This window comes from Setaria italica, chromosome IX (assembly GCF_000263155.2).
Source record: "Setaria italica strain Yugu1 chromosome IX, Setaria_italica_v2.0, whole genome shotgun sequence".
NCBI lineage: Eukaryota > Viridiplantae > Streptophyta > Magnoliopsida > Poales > Poaceae > Setaria > Setaria italica.
The window spans coordinates 37,999,664-38,013,819 of NC_028458.1; the positions used below are offsets into that span (position 1 = coordinate 37,999,664).

Sequence of the window (14,156 nt, forward strand, 5' to 3'; positions counted from 1 at the left end):
CTACCTCGACATTAAGGCGCAGCTGCTGAGGAGGATCCCGGCGTGGCAGCGCGGTGAGGGCACCGCCGCTGCCGCGCGCGTCGCGGACGTGCCGTTCCAGATGTTCCCGTACAGGGGGGTGGAGAGGAAGAAGGCCGCCGGCGCGCACGCCGGGGGCAAGGATAGGGCCTCGGACTCCAGCAGCGAGGGGAACTCTCTGTGCGGCGAGGAGAATGGGGCCAGGGCGGCCATGCCGGACAACGTGCGCTCGCGGAAGAGGGGATGCCGGAGGAGGTTGCGTCGGAGGGGGCGGCGGAGGGGGTGCTAGAGGAGGGGGTGCCGGAGGAGGGGCCGTGGCGTGGGAAGCGGCGGCACGAGGGGAAGGAGTCGGGGGAGTTAGGGTCGGGTGAGAAAACGATTTCCTGTTTTTAGGATTGGAATATGTGGTAGGCAGCGCTAGAATCCTGAGGAATCATTATTTCCAATTTCGAGGATCCAAACATGCTGGGTTTGGAAATCAATTCCAATTCCATCTAATTCTAACAAAACAAACGGGACCTCTGAGTTTTTAGTCCAATTCATAGCAAGACACGGAAAAGAAAGAAGGATGAAAAATTAGCTCACCTAAACAAAAACCCACCCAGAACCCCTAATTTTAATGGAAAAGAAAATATGGGGAAAAAAATAAAAACAACCACACTACTTACAGGAGTTCTTCCAGATCCAGCCCTTGGCTCGCAGTACACCAGACCAGACCAGATCTCAACGTGCCCCCTCTCAGATCCCAATTCCCAAATGCCCTCGCAGTCGTAGCTACACCCCGACCGGCCGACCCCGCGCGCTCGCTCGGATCCATGGGCGGGCTCAGGGCAGCGTCGCCGTCGGGGGCGGGTGCCGGAGCCGACGCGGAGGCGGGATCGGGCCCCGGGGCTCCGTGCGTGGCGATGGCGTGCGTGCTGGCGTCCGAGGTCGCCACGGTGCTCGCCGTCATGCGCCGCAACGTCCGCTGGGCGGGCGTCCGCTACGGTGGCGGCGACGGCGGCGCGGGCGACGAAGAGCACCTCGACCACCCGCTTGTCGCGGGGCTCAAGGCCCTCCGCCGCCGCGCAGCCGCGTGGGGCCACGGCCGCTGGGCGGGCGTCGAGCCGCTCCTCTACCTCCGCCCCTTCCTCGACGTCGTCCGCTCCGACGAGACCGGAGCGCCCATCACGGGTGCTGCGCTCTCGTCCCTGCACAAGATCCTTACCCTCGACCTCGTTGGGCCCGGCGCGCCGGGCGTCGCCGAGGCCATGGGCGCCGTCGTCGACGCTGTCACAGCCTGCCGCTTCGAGGTCACCGACCCGGCGTCCGAGGAAGCCGTCCTGGCGCGAGTCCTGCAGGTGCTGCTCGCCTGCGTGCGCAGCCGCGCGGCGCCGGCGCTGGCCAACCGCCACGTCTGCGCGGTCGTTAGTACCTGCTTCCGCGTCGTGCAGCAGGCTGGGACCAAGGGGGAGCTGCTGCAGCGTGTCTCCCGCCAGACAATGCAGGAGGTTATCCGTTCTGTTTTCTCCCGTCTGCAGGAGATTGATGTCACTGTGGTTTCCGATGAGCAGGTACGATTCGAGCATTGTTATGGTGATTATTATGTTTGCTGTGCTCATGAGCATGCAAAATGTTGCCATACCATTCCTCCCTCTGCTTAATAACTCTACTTACTATGCTTATGACACTGGTCCTAACTCTGAAGTATAAACATGTGAAATGATCCTAGGATTATTTTATCTTCTTAGTTTCAACTAATCGTTTTCATCCTAGCATTATGATCACCTTGCACATGCTGACAGTCTGACACTAAGATCAACTCTTACTTGCCTTTGCTAATCACCTGTAACTGTAAGATACTCGTCATGCTAGTTTGGAAACAAGCTTTTGTTAGTAGGAACTTGGAAGCTTCTTATGTTCCTACACCACATGAAGTGTATTAATGTACTGATAACGTTTGTTCTGCAGTTAACTGGTTGCAAGAACCAGGGTTTGGGTGCTGAGGAGATGGAGAATGGGAAGAGTGACTTCGTGTGCTTGAACAGCTCGGGTGATGAGGTGGGGGATGGATCTGGAGTTGTGCAAGACAAAGCCATGTTGGAGCCGTTTGGAGTTCCTTGTATGGTGGAGATATTGCAATTCTTGTGCTCCCTCTTGAACATAGCAGAAGACATTGATGTGAACCCAAAGATGAATCCAATTGACTTCGATGAGGACGTACCACTCTTTGCTCTGGGGTTGATTAATTCAGCTATTGAGTTGTCAGCTTCATCTATACACAGACACCAAAAGGTGATGGCTTTTGTACAGGATGAATTGTTCCGCAATCTAATGCATTTTGGCTTGTCAATGAGCCCCTTGATCCTGTCGACAGTATGCAGCATTGTTTTCACTCTCTTTTACCATCTGCGCCATGAACTTAAGCTGCAAATAGAGGCTTTCTTCTCATGTGTGATCCTAAGATTAGCACAGAGTAGATATGGTGCAAGTTATCAGCAGCAAGAAGTTGCCCTGGAGGCTCTAGTGGATTTTTGCCGGCAGAAAGAGTTTATGGCTGAGATGTATGCGAACATGGACTGTGATTTGCAGTGCTCCAATATTTTTGAAGAGCTAGCTAACCTTCTGTCTAAGAGTGCATTTCCTGTGAACAGTCCTTTGTCGGCCTTAAATGTGCTTGCTTTGGATGGTTTGGTTGCTGTCATTCAGGCAATGGCAGAGCGGAGTAATAGTGCACCTCAACATCATGAGCAAACAGTGCCAGAAATAAGTGAATATTTTCCTTTCTGGCAGTTGAAGTGTGAGAGTGGTAATGACCCTGATCAGTGGGTTAAATTTGTTCACCAGCAAAAAAGCATCAAGAGAAAGCTAATGGTTGGTGTTGAACATTTCAATAGGGATAAAAAGAAGGGTTTTGAATACCTGCAAGGTGTTCATCTTTTGCCTGAAAAACTTGATCCACACAATGTTGCTCTGTTCTTTCGGTACACACCTGGGTTGGACAAGAATCTTCTTGGGGACTACCTGGGTAATCATGATGATTTCTCCATTCGGGTCCTTCATGAATTTGCTAGAACCTTTGACTTCAAGGAGATGAATTTGGATGCTGCCCTAAGACTCTTCTTGGAAACCTTCCGGCTGCCTGGTGAGTCACAGAAGATACAGAGAATTCTTGAGGCCTTTTCTGAGCGATACTATGAACAGTCACCCCAAATGTTTGTCAATAGAGATTCAGCTCTTGTGTTATCATATTCTGTAATCATGCTCAATACCGATCAACATAATGTGAGGGTTAAGAAGAAGATGACGGAGGAAGACTTTATTAGAAACAATCGCCGCATAAATGGAGGGAATGATCTTCCAAGGGAGTTCTTGTCGGAGCTTTATTATTCTATTTGCCGTAATGAAATCCGAACCATTCCTGAGCAAGGAGCTGGTTGTTCTGAGATGTCTTTCAGTCGTTGGGTTGATCTGATGTGGAGGTCAAAGAGAACATCAATGTATATTGCTTGTGACTCCTACCCTTTTCTTGATCATGACATGTTCTCTGTCATGGCAGGACCGGCAGTTGCTGCTATTTCTGTAGTCTTTGACAATGTTGAGCATGAGGAAGTTCTTACAGGATGCATTGATGGTTTTCTATCGGTGGCGAAATTGGCTGCATTCTATCATCACAATGATGTGCTGAATGATCTCGTTGTGGCACTATGTAAGTTCACCACTTTGTTGAGCTCTTCCTACATTGACGATCCTGTAACAGCTTTTGGGGAGGATACCAAGGCTAGAATGGCAACAGAAGCTGTTTTCACTATAGCAACTACTTATGGTGACCACATACGCAGTGGGTGGAGGAACATAGTCGATTGCATTTTAAGATTGCATAAGATAGGCCTTCTTCCTGGTCGCCTCACTGGTGATACAACTGATGATCAGGAAGCCACTTCTGATTCGTTGCCCAGCAAGCTTGCTTCTTCATCTGCTCCTCCTCAAGTTTTGCCAATTACCACTCCTTGGAAAAGTTATGGACTGATGGGGAGGTTCAGCCAACTACTGTACTTAGATGCTGAAGAACCAAGGTCCCAACCAACTGAGGAGCAACTTGCTGCTCAGAGGAATGCTTCGGAGACTGTGAAGAAGTGCCAAATAGGTACCATCTTTACTGAGAGCAAATTCTTACAAGCTGATTCGCTCTCAAATCTGGCAAGAGCTCTCATTCAGGCAGCAGGCCGACCTCAGAAGATCACCAGCTCACTTGATGATGAAGGCATAGCTGTCTTCTGCTTAGAGCTTCTAATTACTGTCACATTAAACAACAGAGATAGGATTGTTCTTTTGTGGCAGGATGTTTATGAGCACATAACCCATATCGTCCAGTCCACAGTGATGCCCTGCAATCTAGTAGAGAAGGCTGTTTTTGGTCTCCTGCACATCTGTCAGAGGTTGCTTCCTTATAAGGCAAACCTGGTAGATGATTTACTAAGGTCATTGCAGCTGATTTTGAAACTTGATGCCCGTGTGGCTGATGCGTACTGTGAGAACATTACCTTGGAAGTAACACGTCTTGTCAAGGCGAATGCGACCCATATTAAGTCCCAGATGGGCTGGCGAACTATTATTTCCTTACTCTGCATCACTGCACGCCATCCTGATGCTTCTGATGCAGGGTTTGAAGCTCTGGTTTTTATCATGTCAGAGGGAGCACACCTCTCACCTGCCAACTTCATCCTCTCAGTGGAGGCGTCAAGGCAGTTTGCAGAATCTCGGCTTGGGTCCGCAGAAAGATCTATCCATGCTTTAAACCTAATGGCAGATTCAGTGAACTGCCTTACGCGGTGGTCACGAGAGGTTAGAGAAGCTGGTGGAGATGCAGACAGGATATTGGAAGGAATTGCTGAGATGTGGCTGCGGCTAGTGCAGGGTCTACGAAAGGTGTGCGGGGATCAAAGGGAAGAAGTGAGGAACCATGCGTTGTTATCATTGCACAGATGTTTAGTAGTTGATGGAATATTGGTTTCATCTTCAACATGGTTGATGGCATTTGATATTATTTTCCAGTTGCTTGATGAGCTGTTGGAGATTGCGCAGAGTTACTCGCCAAAGGATTTCAGAAACATGGAGGTGTCGCTCTTGCATGCTGTAAAACTGCTATGCAAGGTGTTTTTACAATCACTTAAAGACCTCTCAGCACAGGGCAGTTTTGGTAAGCTGTGGTTGGAAGTCCTTGACATGATAGAGAAGTTCATGAAAGTGAAAGTGAGAGGGAGGAGGACTGAGAAGCTACAAGAGGCTATCCCAGAGCTACTTAAGAACATACTGATGGTGATGAAAGCTAGTGGGATCCTGTCAAAAACGAGCACCAGTGAAAACAGTTTGTCGGAAGCAACGTGGCTGCAAGTTAACAAGATTGCGCCCTCACTTCGATCAGAAATTTTTCCTGACAATGAGGGTGACAGCACAACTCAAGGTGAAGAAAACAAATTGGATACTCCAGCGCAATCTAACCAAAGCGCTAATCAATAGGGCATTACAGATTCTCTCATACAATCAAGTTAGTTGAGCTGCAGCTGGGTCTTTCAAGGGAGGATTACCTTTCAATTTTTTGTTCCAAAGTTATACACAAATGCATGGCAGTGCTGTCAGTGGACATTAGGGAGAGTAAGCTGGTATATTGTAATTTTCTTAGTTATATATATTATTTTGTTACTGACAAGGTTGCTTTTGGGCTTTATTGTTGCAACTCCAAAGTTGTATGACATGTATATCGTTGCACTGATGATATGTGTTAGCCTTGGGGAATCCATGCTTTTGGCTGTAATTGTTTCGATCACTGCACCTGCGTACTGTGGAAGATTGCTTATAGCAGTAGATCTGAGGGTTTTTCCTTGCTATCATCTGATGTTCCAAAAGTTTCAATATTGATGTGCTTTTTAGTTATTTCATGCAAGTAATTATGCTGGTCCATATGAATCTATTGACCTGTGAATGTGAAAAGGCTGAGAGCATCCAAGGCTTCATTACTCCTACTTTATTCTTTTGTTCTTTTCTTTATGTACCTCCTGCATTCCTTGTTTCATCTCTAATCGTATTTATTTTTAATATGGTCAAATAGGCATGCTGCACTGCTGTTGAAATATGCAAGCATGTTATTATTTTTTCTTTAATGAAATTCTACTTATTTGCAGATTGAAATTTCAGAGTGGTTAGTCGGAACAAACATATTTGGTTTGCAAACTGAAGGATATATCAGACCTTTTAGGATTCAATTTCCGGAAACTGGAATAGTCTGTATTGAATTTGTGGGAAGTTTTGCAGATAGGAAATGTGGTTTAATTTATTCAAGACGCAAAATTCATACTTCCGTAAGTGAATTATAAGCATTTGTTTTGGTTCCTCATGGTTCTGCAGATTCAAGCTTGTTTACATTCTTTGGAGTATTAGAATCCTGCCTTGACCCTGAAACATGAGAAATGTGCATGATCTAATTGCAAGGCTTTCTTTACATATTCACCCAAAGCGTTAATTTGACACAATTTCATGAAAACTTGCAGATATGCAGATAACACAGATAACTAAGATTGCTGAACAACCAAAAGTGCTTATCTTCTTTCCTTAAATGAGAATAAGAGGAACCAAAGGGGTTTTCTTAAAAAAAGAGAGGAACCACTGTGATAAATGATTCTGGATTACTTATTTATTGCAGTCTGCTGATATGTGTTATTAGGCATCCTTAGCACTTCAAGAAACGTTAACTCAAATGACATTTGTTTCAACAACCCTAAGCCTACAGTTTTTACTATTTATCCTAGAAATGCAGCTGTTGGTAGAGTTTTTATTAGTTCATTATTTGAAGGGCGAAAATTATTCTTTGGTTTACTGTGGTTGAGTTGTGGGCGCAATTTTTCGTGTCTATGAATTGAATGGCCAGATACATATTTGTTGTAATTTGTAGGTAACATAGAGTTTCTTATCTAGAATAGCTTTTGTTAGACCATACATAAGCTAGTGAAGTAAGCAAACTTTTGTTGGCCAAGGATGCATCAAGGTACATATGTTACACAGACTTGCAATTGAATTTGATATTTAACACCCAAATTCAATCATGCCCTGCTTTCCTATTAGGAAACTGAAAGATGCACATATGTCTCTGTTCTTCACAAAAGGTTATTCAGAGAAGAATTATAGTGATGCTAATTTTTCTGTTGGACTAGCAACTCATGCGCCCAGAGATTCTGACAATGAAGTATCAGAACCTGTGGTTATTTAATTCATTTTTTCAACTAGATCCTTGCACTGTTAGTAATATTACATTTCACACGGTAATGTACATTGGTACATTACACTTATAATACAACTACTACCATATACAGACTAGCGCATTAAGCTCAGCCTGATTGTAATGTACATCTATGCAGTTCTATAAAGTTGCCTTTGTTGCTTTCTGGATTGCCATTTTAGTTCTTTGTAAGCTGGCTGCCTACAATACTGTTTGTAAGTATAGTTTCATGGATTGCTGGTCAATTAGGGTACCCTTTTAGGTAAAGACAGGCAGTTTATAGTAGCATCTAGATCATACTGTGCCCAACCCATGCACCAATCAGTATATTAGCTGCTCCCTCAAAACATAGACTACGACCGTGTTCCTAACTGCATACCCTTTCTGGGTTGAAGCAGCTGGCTGTGATGATTGGGTAATCATTTGCACATTTAGCGTTTGTGCTCTTCAGGTGCAAGCGACTGGTGCTGTGGTGCAGGCATTCACCCTTTGGGTTGGGGTCACCATTTGCACATTTAGCGTTTGTTTTGGGTTGGGGTAATCATTTGCACATTTAGCGTTTGTGCTCTACAGGGTCTGTCTTATTGGTACCAGGGCAGCAGAGATGTTTTTTTTTTTCAGGCTGAGTTGCATGCCAGGCTGTATAGAACTATAGATTATAGAGGCCTGTGATGGTCTCCCATTAGTGATTTCCGGCGTGTTCCCAAAACATGATGAACGGAGCAAGCATGGTATGTTACAGCTCAGGAGTTGGCGGCGGTTGTATATGAGAAGTTCATGTTTGCAGTCTCGGTAACACAAAAGAGCCCTGCTAGAGAAATATGTATCCTTCAAAGTGAACTGAATCAACGCAATCTCTGACCTCTGGGAAGCACCAATCTGGCATCTTTCCATCTACATGGAATGTGCTACTCCGCCCTCCCTGCCCTGCCGCCGGATTGAAAAAAATGTGCTGCCTGTTCACCCAACCAGGGATGCAAGTGGGTAGTGAATTCTGGGTCAGCTAGTTTAGTTCATTTCTCCCCCCTTAATTATGTGCCATGCCATTTTGGTCCATTTTAGCAAGTTTTGGGTCGACCCAAACCCAATGATGACCCAAAATAAGTGGGACTTGCATCCGCATGCCATTTTGGTTCATCCGTGATGACGTAACAGAATTGGTGAAGTGTGGCCAAAATCCGCATGTCAACTATGCAGTCTGGTTCTGATGTATCTTGGCGTGGCGCACGGCACATGCCCTGTCCCGCGGTGGGAATAATTTGGGATGCCACGTTCGATTTGAGTGGCAGTTCAGTTCGGACTCTACTATATTTGTATAAAACTGCGTGGTGAACTCATGAACCTATGCCCGTGTAGTAAAATTAAGTGCGTGTGCCTGAACTGCTAACTCAAAATTGGTGCTCTGCTTACACTAACTTCTTTCTTGCCTTGATGGCAGATGGTCTTGGTTGTTTTCCTCGCATTACTTTCCAGGAGTTCCGTGAAGCTACTTGCAGTATGAGATAGGGTCACATCGCGGTTCTTATACTAAAATATGAGCTGGGAACGGGATGCAACGAAGTGCATGCTGAAGAAAGGACAGGAGCCATGTGAGGTTTGTGTAATCGCGAGGCTATTGCCTCATCATTAGATTGACTTTATGTACGTCTTGCACTCACCCACCTTTTCGTTGACTGCTGGCCGTGGCCGGCCGGCCGGCCACATCTTTGGCTGCGTTTGTCAGCCGAGTCCCCGGGTGACTCGGGCCGCCGTTTGTTTCGCTTGCGCACGCACGCACGGACGCTTGCTGTTATAGGCTAGCCGCCGCGTACGCTACACGTGAGCGACGCCGGCCGCGGCTGCGGACAACGGTATCCTCCTCCGCGCCGCCACGCTAGCTACCAGGCTGCACGCGACATCATGAGCACAACAGTTCTTGCCATGGTGTAGGATCGTGTGGGGATTGCACGGCACTTAGCTTGTTTTAGTCAGATCTATTTGCAATTAACCTGGAACATCTCCTAGAATTAGAAAAGCCCGAAGAAATGATACTACAAAAATCGACGAGTGAACTCGATGAGATGCAGGTATTTGCTCTCGTGATAAGGTAAATGTGATCCACCAATCGTAGAATTCATGGTCACCCGATCAATTCAGTAGCAGCCGTGGGCTGTAACCACCGAAACAGTTCTTAATAGTAGCCACTAGCTTAAGAAAGTCAGGGTCAGACGTATAAGACGTCGATGAGAAGTCTGACGCGCAGCCTTGTTTTCCTACAGTTTCACAGCGTCCTCTCAGTTCACACTACATCTGTAAGTTCGTTGCACGTAACTACCGTAGCATGTATGGCTAGCACAATCGTAAAGGAACAATAATACGGCTATGATGATTGCTTCCCATGATCCAAAGGTTGAATAACGTCCAGGCCGTTTCATCGACCTGCCGGCCGTCCGATTTTTAGTTGCTTGTGCCCGATTTTCCCTTTTCCTAGGCTTGTCATAACTAGGATGGTGATATATGTCGAACTACTGTCGAAATTAGATGCAACTATACAAATTTGTTTGTGTTTCGAGAGAAAAAAAAACAGGGTTATTCTGCTATCATAGAATCGTAGTTTCGTTTACCTAAAGAAATGTTCCGGACTCAGCACCGTAAGATGCATATAGTCCTAAGATAGTCCACTGCCAATCATCGTCGTCAGGGCTTGGTGTACGGTCCGAGCGTACGTCCATGACAAGCCACATAACCGCCAAGACGTGATCGCATTTCGTAACGGCAGGCAGCGCGGTCGCGAGCCGCGTACTCCATTTCGCCTGGTGGCCATGTGACCTTGCACCTCCAACACGGCACGCCCCCGTCGTGCTCGACGAGCCATAGCTGGCGACTCTTGATGCCGATTCGCTCAACCCGGCTTGCACCCTTGCCTATAAATGCACCGGCGATGTCGTCTCCCTATCGATCAACACAACACACAAGTACACAACACATATACGAACACTAATCCCGGGGATCTCTGGTAAGCTGGTACTAGGATCGAGCTGAGATGGCCGCCGCCGTGATCATCTCCTCCGCCAAGGTGGCTGCTGCACTCGTCGCAGTGTTCGCCGTGCTTGCCACGTACGCCGAAGCTGGCGGCTGGCTCCCGGCCAAGGCCACCTGGTACGGCGCGCCCAACGGCGCCGGTCCCGACGACAACGGTATGCACGAGCAGAGCGTGGCCGCGCCCCGGCCGTCGCGAACACGATGCGTGTTGGCGTGCTATCTTTCGCCGTCCCAACAATGCTGTGTGTGTGACTCTCTGTGTGTGGCTGACGTATCGTTTCTGCAGGTGGCGCGTGCGGGTTCAAGCACACCAACCAGTACCCGTACATGTCCATGACGTCGTGCGGGAACGAGCCCCTGTTCAAGGACGGCAAGGGCTGTGGCGCATGCTACCAGGTACTGTATTTCGTCCTGCATGCGAGAATCAGTCAATCTAAACAGTACTAGTAATTAACTGCAGCTGCAGGAGTTTATCTGATCAGTTGATCTGATCGGTCAACCGTAGCAGTAATAATAAGTTAATAACTGTTTTTATATAGTTTCCTCGATATTCACGACATTTGTTGAGTGCCATGTCGTACGTTGAACTCGGGAGGTCAAACTAACCCCTGGCACGTCTTCTCACGCCCTGTCCTCCAATTGAAAAAAAAAACAGATACGGTGCCTGAACAGCACCCACGACGCCTGCTCCGGCAGGGCGAAGCGTGTGATCATCACGGACATGAACTACTACCCGGTGTCCAAGTACCACTTCGACCTGAGCGGCACGGCGTTCGGCGCCATGGCCAAGACGGGGCTCAACGACAAGCTCCGGCACGCCGGCATTCTCGAGATCCAGTTCCGGAGGGTGCCCTGCAACTACAAGGGCCTGAACGTCAACTTCCGCGTCCAGGTGGGCTCCAACCCCAACTACTTCGCCGTGCTGGTGCAGTACGCCGGCAAGGACGGCGCCGTGGTGCAGGTGGACCTCATGGAGACCGACAGCACCACGGGCAAGCCGACGGGGGTGTGGACGCCGATGCGCGTGTCGTGGGGCGCCGTCTGGAGGCTGGACACCGACCGCCCCACGCAGGCGCCCTTCTCGCTGCGCATCCGCAGCGACTCCGGCAAGACGCTGGTGGCCAGCAACGTCATCCCGGCAGACTGGAAGCCCATGACCGACTACCCCTCCAACGTGCAGTTCCCTTAAAACGGCATGCTGCTGCAATCGTCTCAGATCATTGTTTATTCGTCAAAAAATACCGATTCATTGTTTGGTGTTGTCGTTGTACGTACGTGTCTTGAGATGCGTGGGAAATATGGAGGAGGCAACGTGATCTCCCGCCCACGATCTCAAGTTTTGAAATACCATGCTATGTAATGTAATACAGTACTACGTATCAAGTTGTCAGTTCAAGAAAATATATTCAAGTTTGTTCACATGTGCGTGTGCGTGCATTCAGCGCATTCGTACCTGTTGTTACTGGCCGCTATCGTCGGCCTGTTGCCGCGCGGCCGGCCCGTACTGAGCTGCGCTTCCCGTCCGTGGTCTCCGGCCTTGCGTCTGGTTTGCTCCGTGGGCCGTGGCGGCAAGCGGCCGGCATGGTCTTGCGCACGAACGGCGCCGCGGGCTGCTTGCCGAGGTACGCTACGCTCCATGTGAGCAACGCCGCGGCTACCGGACTACGGGCGGCGGCATCCTCTGCTTGCCATGTTGTGACCAGGTTGCATGCAGCACAAGCAGAGCAATTGTGGCCATAATCATAAGACTGAGAGAAGTGTGTAGGACGTCTCCAGCACTGACACTTCAGGGGTCTTTCGAGAAAAAAAAAGAAGTAATCATACTTCAGCTAGATATAAGAAATCTACATTGGATTTTTTTTTCCTTATGTGGCGAAGAGAATAGACAAGGGGAGATGAAAAGCAAGATAACATCTTTCTAAATAAGCAAGTCTGTTCAAAGAGAATTTTCATATTGATATTTCAAAGGGGGAGAATTTCATCAAGAGTGAGAGCGTGCGATTGATGATTGAAATAACCCTTCAATGCATTGTTTTATTTTTTATAGGCAATTTTATTTTTGTTGTTTTACAGGCAACATAAGCAAGAAAGTATTGCATTGGAAATGGTGCACATGTAGTTTCATCTAAATAATAGCATCTTGTGTTGACATGGCATCCTATTTAATGAAATGAAAAACCCATTGAAATTGGCCTAACAGACATAATGGCCTAACAGACATAAGTATTACAAGTTACTCCATAGATTTGGGGCCATGACTATTCAAAATTGCTTATCTTTGCGTGCACACTGTCTCTCATTTGTTCATATTCTAACACTAATATAAACTATTTATAATCTTATGTCCAATAGTGGTATACTTTAGCTACCAATTACTCTAGCTTGTTTTCCCATTCATAGTCTGCATGGTGATACACATAATGCATGTATACCTTGAGTTAGTTTTTTTTTTCTATATTAACAATAGCAGCAATGAGCAATTGGACCTTTTTGGCAGGGCTCCAGATCCTGATTCTCTGGTGGAGTGATTCTCTAGTGTGAAATAGTTTGGCAAGCTAGCTGAGAAGTGATTCCTGAGAAAGAAGATTGTGCTGTAATTGTCCATAGTACCCCTGTCTGCTTGAATTAACGTTTGCTAGACATTTATGTGATACATTTAAGTTAATTTATAGTGATCGTATAACTGTGATTACAAATTCACCATAAAGTATGTAAAGTCCATATGTTAGTTAATAAATAGTTAACATTTGCACATTGAACGGTACAAGCATCATTTCATTTCTACGACCAAACTCATTGGTCCAATATATTACAACCAAAATACCTAAGACTCAAAATAATCCCATACATGGAAGACATTATCCCCTAGATAGAGCAATCGCCCTCGCAATGTCGTTTGGTCCAATGAATTACAACCAAAATACCTAAGACTCAAAATAATCCCATACATGGAAGACATTATCCCCTAGATAGAGTAATCGCCCTCGCAATGTCGTTTGGTCCAATATATTACAACCAAAATACCTAAGACTCAAAATAATCCCATACATGGAAGACATTATCCCCTAGATAGAGTAATCTCCCTCGCAATGTCATCACGAAATCTATCCATGTTTGTATCATTGGGTTGAGAGGTAGATGCATCTGATGCATTTGGAGAAGGGACATGTTCCTTGTATCTTGTTGGTATGGTGGGCATATAATCTGGTCCCGATCACACCTACGAAAATGCTTGTCAAGTGCATGATTTTCACGGATAAATTTATGGAGACACAAGGTAGCCGCAACAATCATCTTTTGTTTGATCATTGGATAGCTAGTCATCTTGAGAAGAACTCTCCATTTCATCTTCCATACACCAAATGTGCGCTCGACAACATTTTGAATACTCAAATGCAAATGGTTAAATACCTCTTGCTCACCACTAGGAGCTGGACCATTTCTCTATTCTGGAACATGATATCTTTGCCCTTTATATGGAGCCAAGTATCCGGGTCTATTTGGGTACTCCGCATCGACAACATAGTATTTCCCTAACATATAGTAGAGCAAAGTGAGTAAAGTGTAGACTTTCAACAGAATACAATACATGATAGGAGACAAATATTACCTTGAGGTGGATGTAGAAAGATATCTTCATCAGCTTGAAGTGCATGGTAGAGCACACTAGTGTCATGCATAGAGCCTGGCTGACCAATAGATGCATATATGAAATTCATGTCACAATCAACCACCGCCATCACATTTTGTGTTGCTTTACCAGATCTCCCTATATATCTGAGAAAATCTTTAGGAGGTGGTGTCGGTGTTTTATATTCGGCTACCTACCAAGGGTATCCCGAGGTAGTAGATTGGTTGGTGGGGG

At 46.7% G+C, this 14,156-nt stretch overlaps 2 protein-coding genes across 2 annotated transcripts; both read left to right on the forward strand.

The window, feature by feature from the left end:
- Nucleotides 1-715: 715 nt before the first annotated feature.
- On the forward strand, nucleotides 716-5,912 carry LOC101760538 (ARF guanine-nucleotide exchange factor GNOM). The gene is made up of 2 exons (XM_004983635.2): nucleotides 716-1,571; nucleotides 1,969-5,912. Exons 1-2 carry the CDS (start codon nucleotides 834-836, stop codon nucleotides 5,515-5,517), a joined length of 4,287 nt encoding a protein of 1,428 aa, XP_004983692.1. The 5' UTR covers nucleotides 716-833; the 3' UTR covers nucleotides 5,518-5,912.
- Nucleotides 5,913-10,220: 4,308 nt separating this feature from the next.
- Nucleotides 10,221-11,710, forward strand: LOC101760954 (expansin-B6). Its single transcript, XM_004983636.2, has 3 exons — nucleotides 10,221-10,446; nucleotides 10,578-10,687; nucleotides 10,947-11,710. Exons 1-3 carry the CDS (start codon nucleotides 10,293-10,295, stop codon nucleotides 11,478-11,480), a joined length of 798 nt encoding a protein of 265 aa, XP_004983693.1. The 5' UTR covers nucleotides 10,221-10,292; the 3' UTR covers nucleotides 11,481-11,710.
- Nucleotides 11,711-14,156: the final 2,446 nt, after the last annotated feature.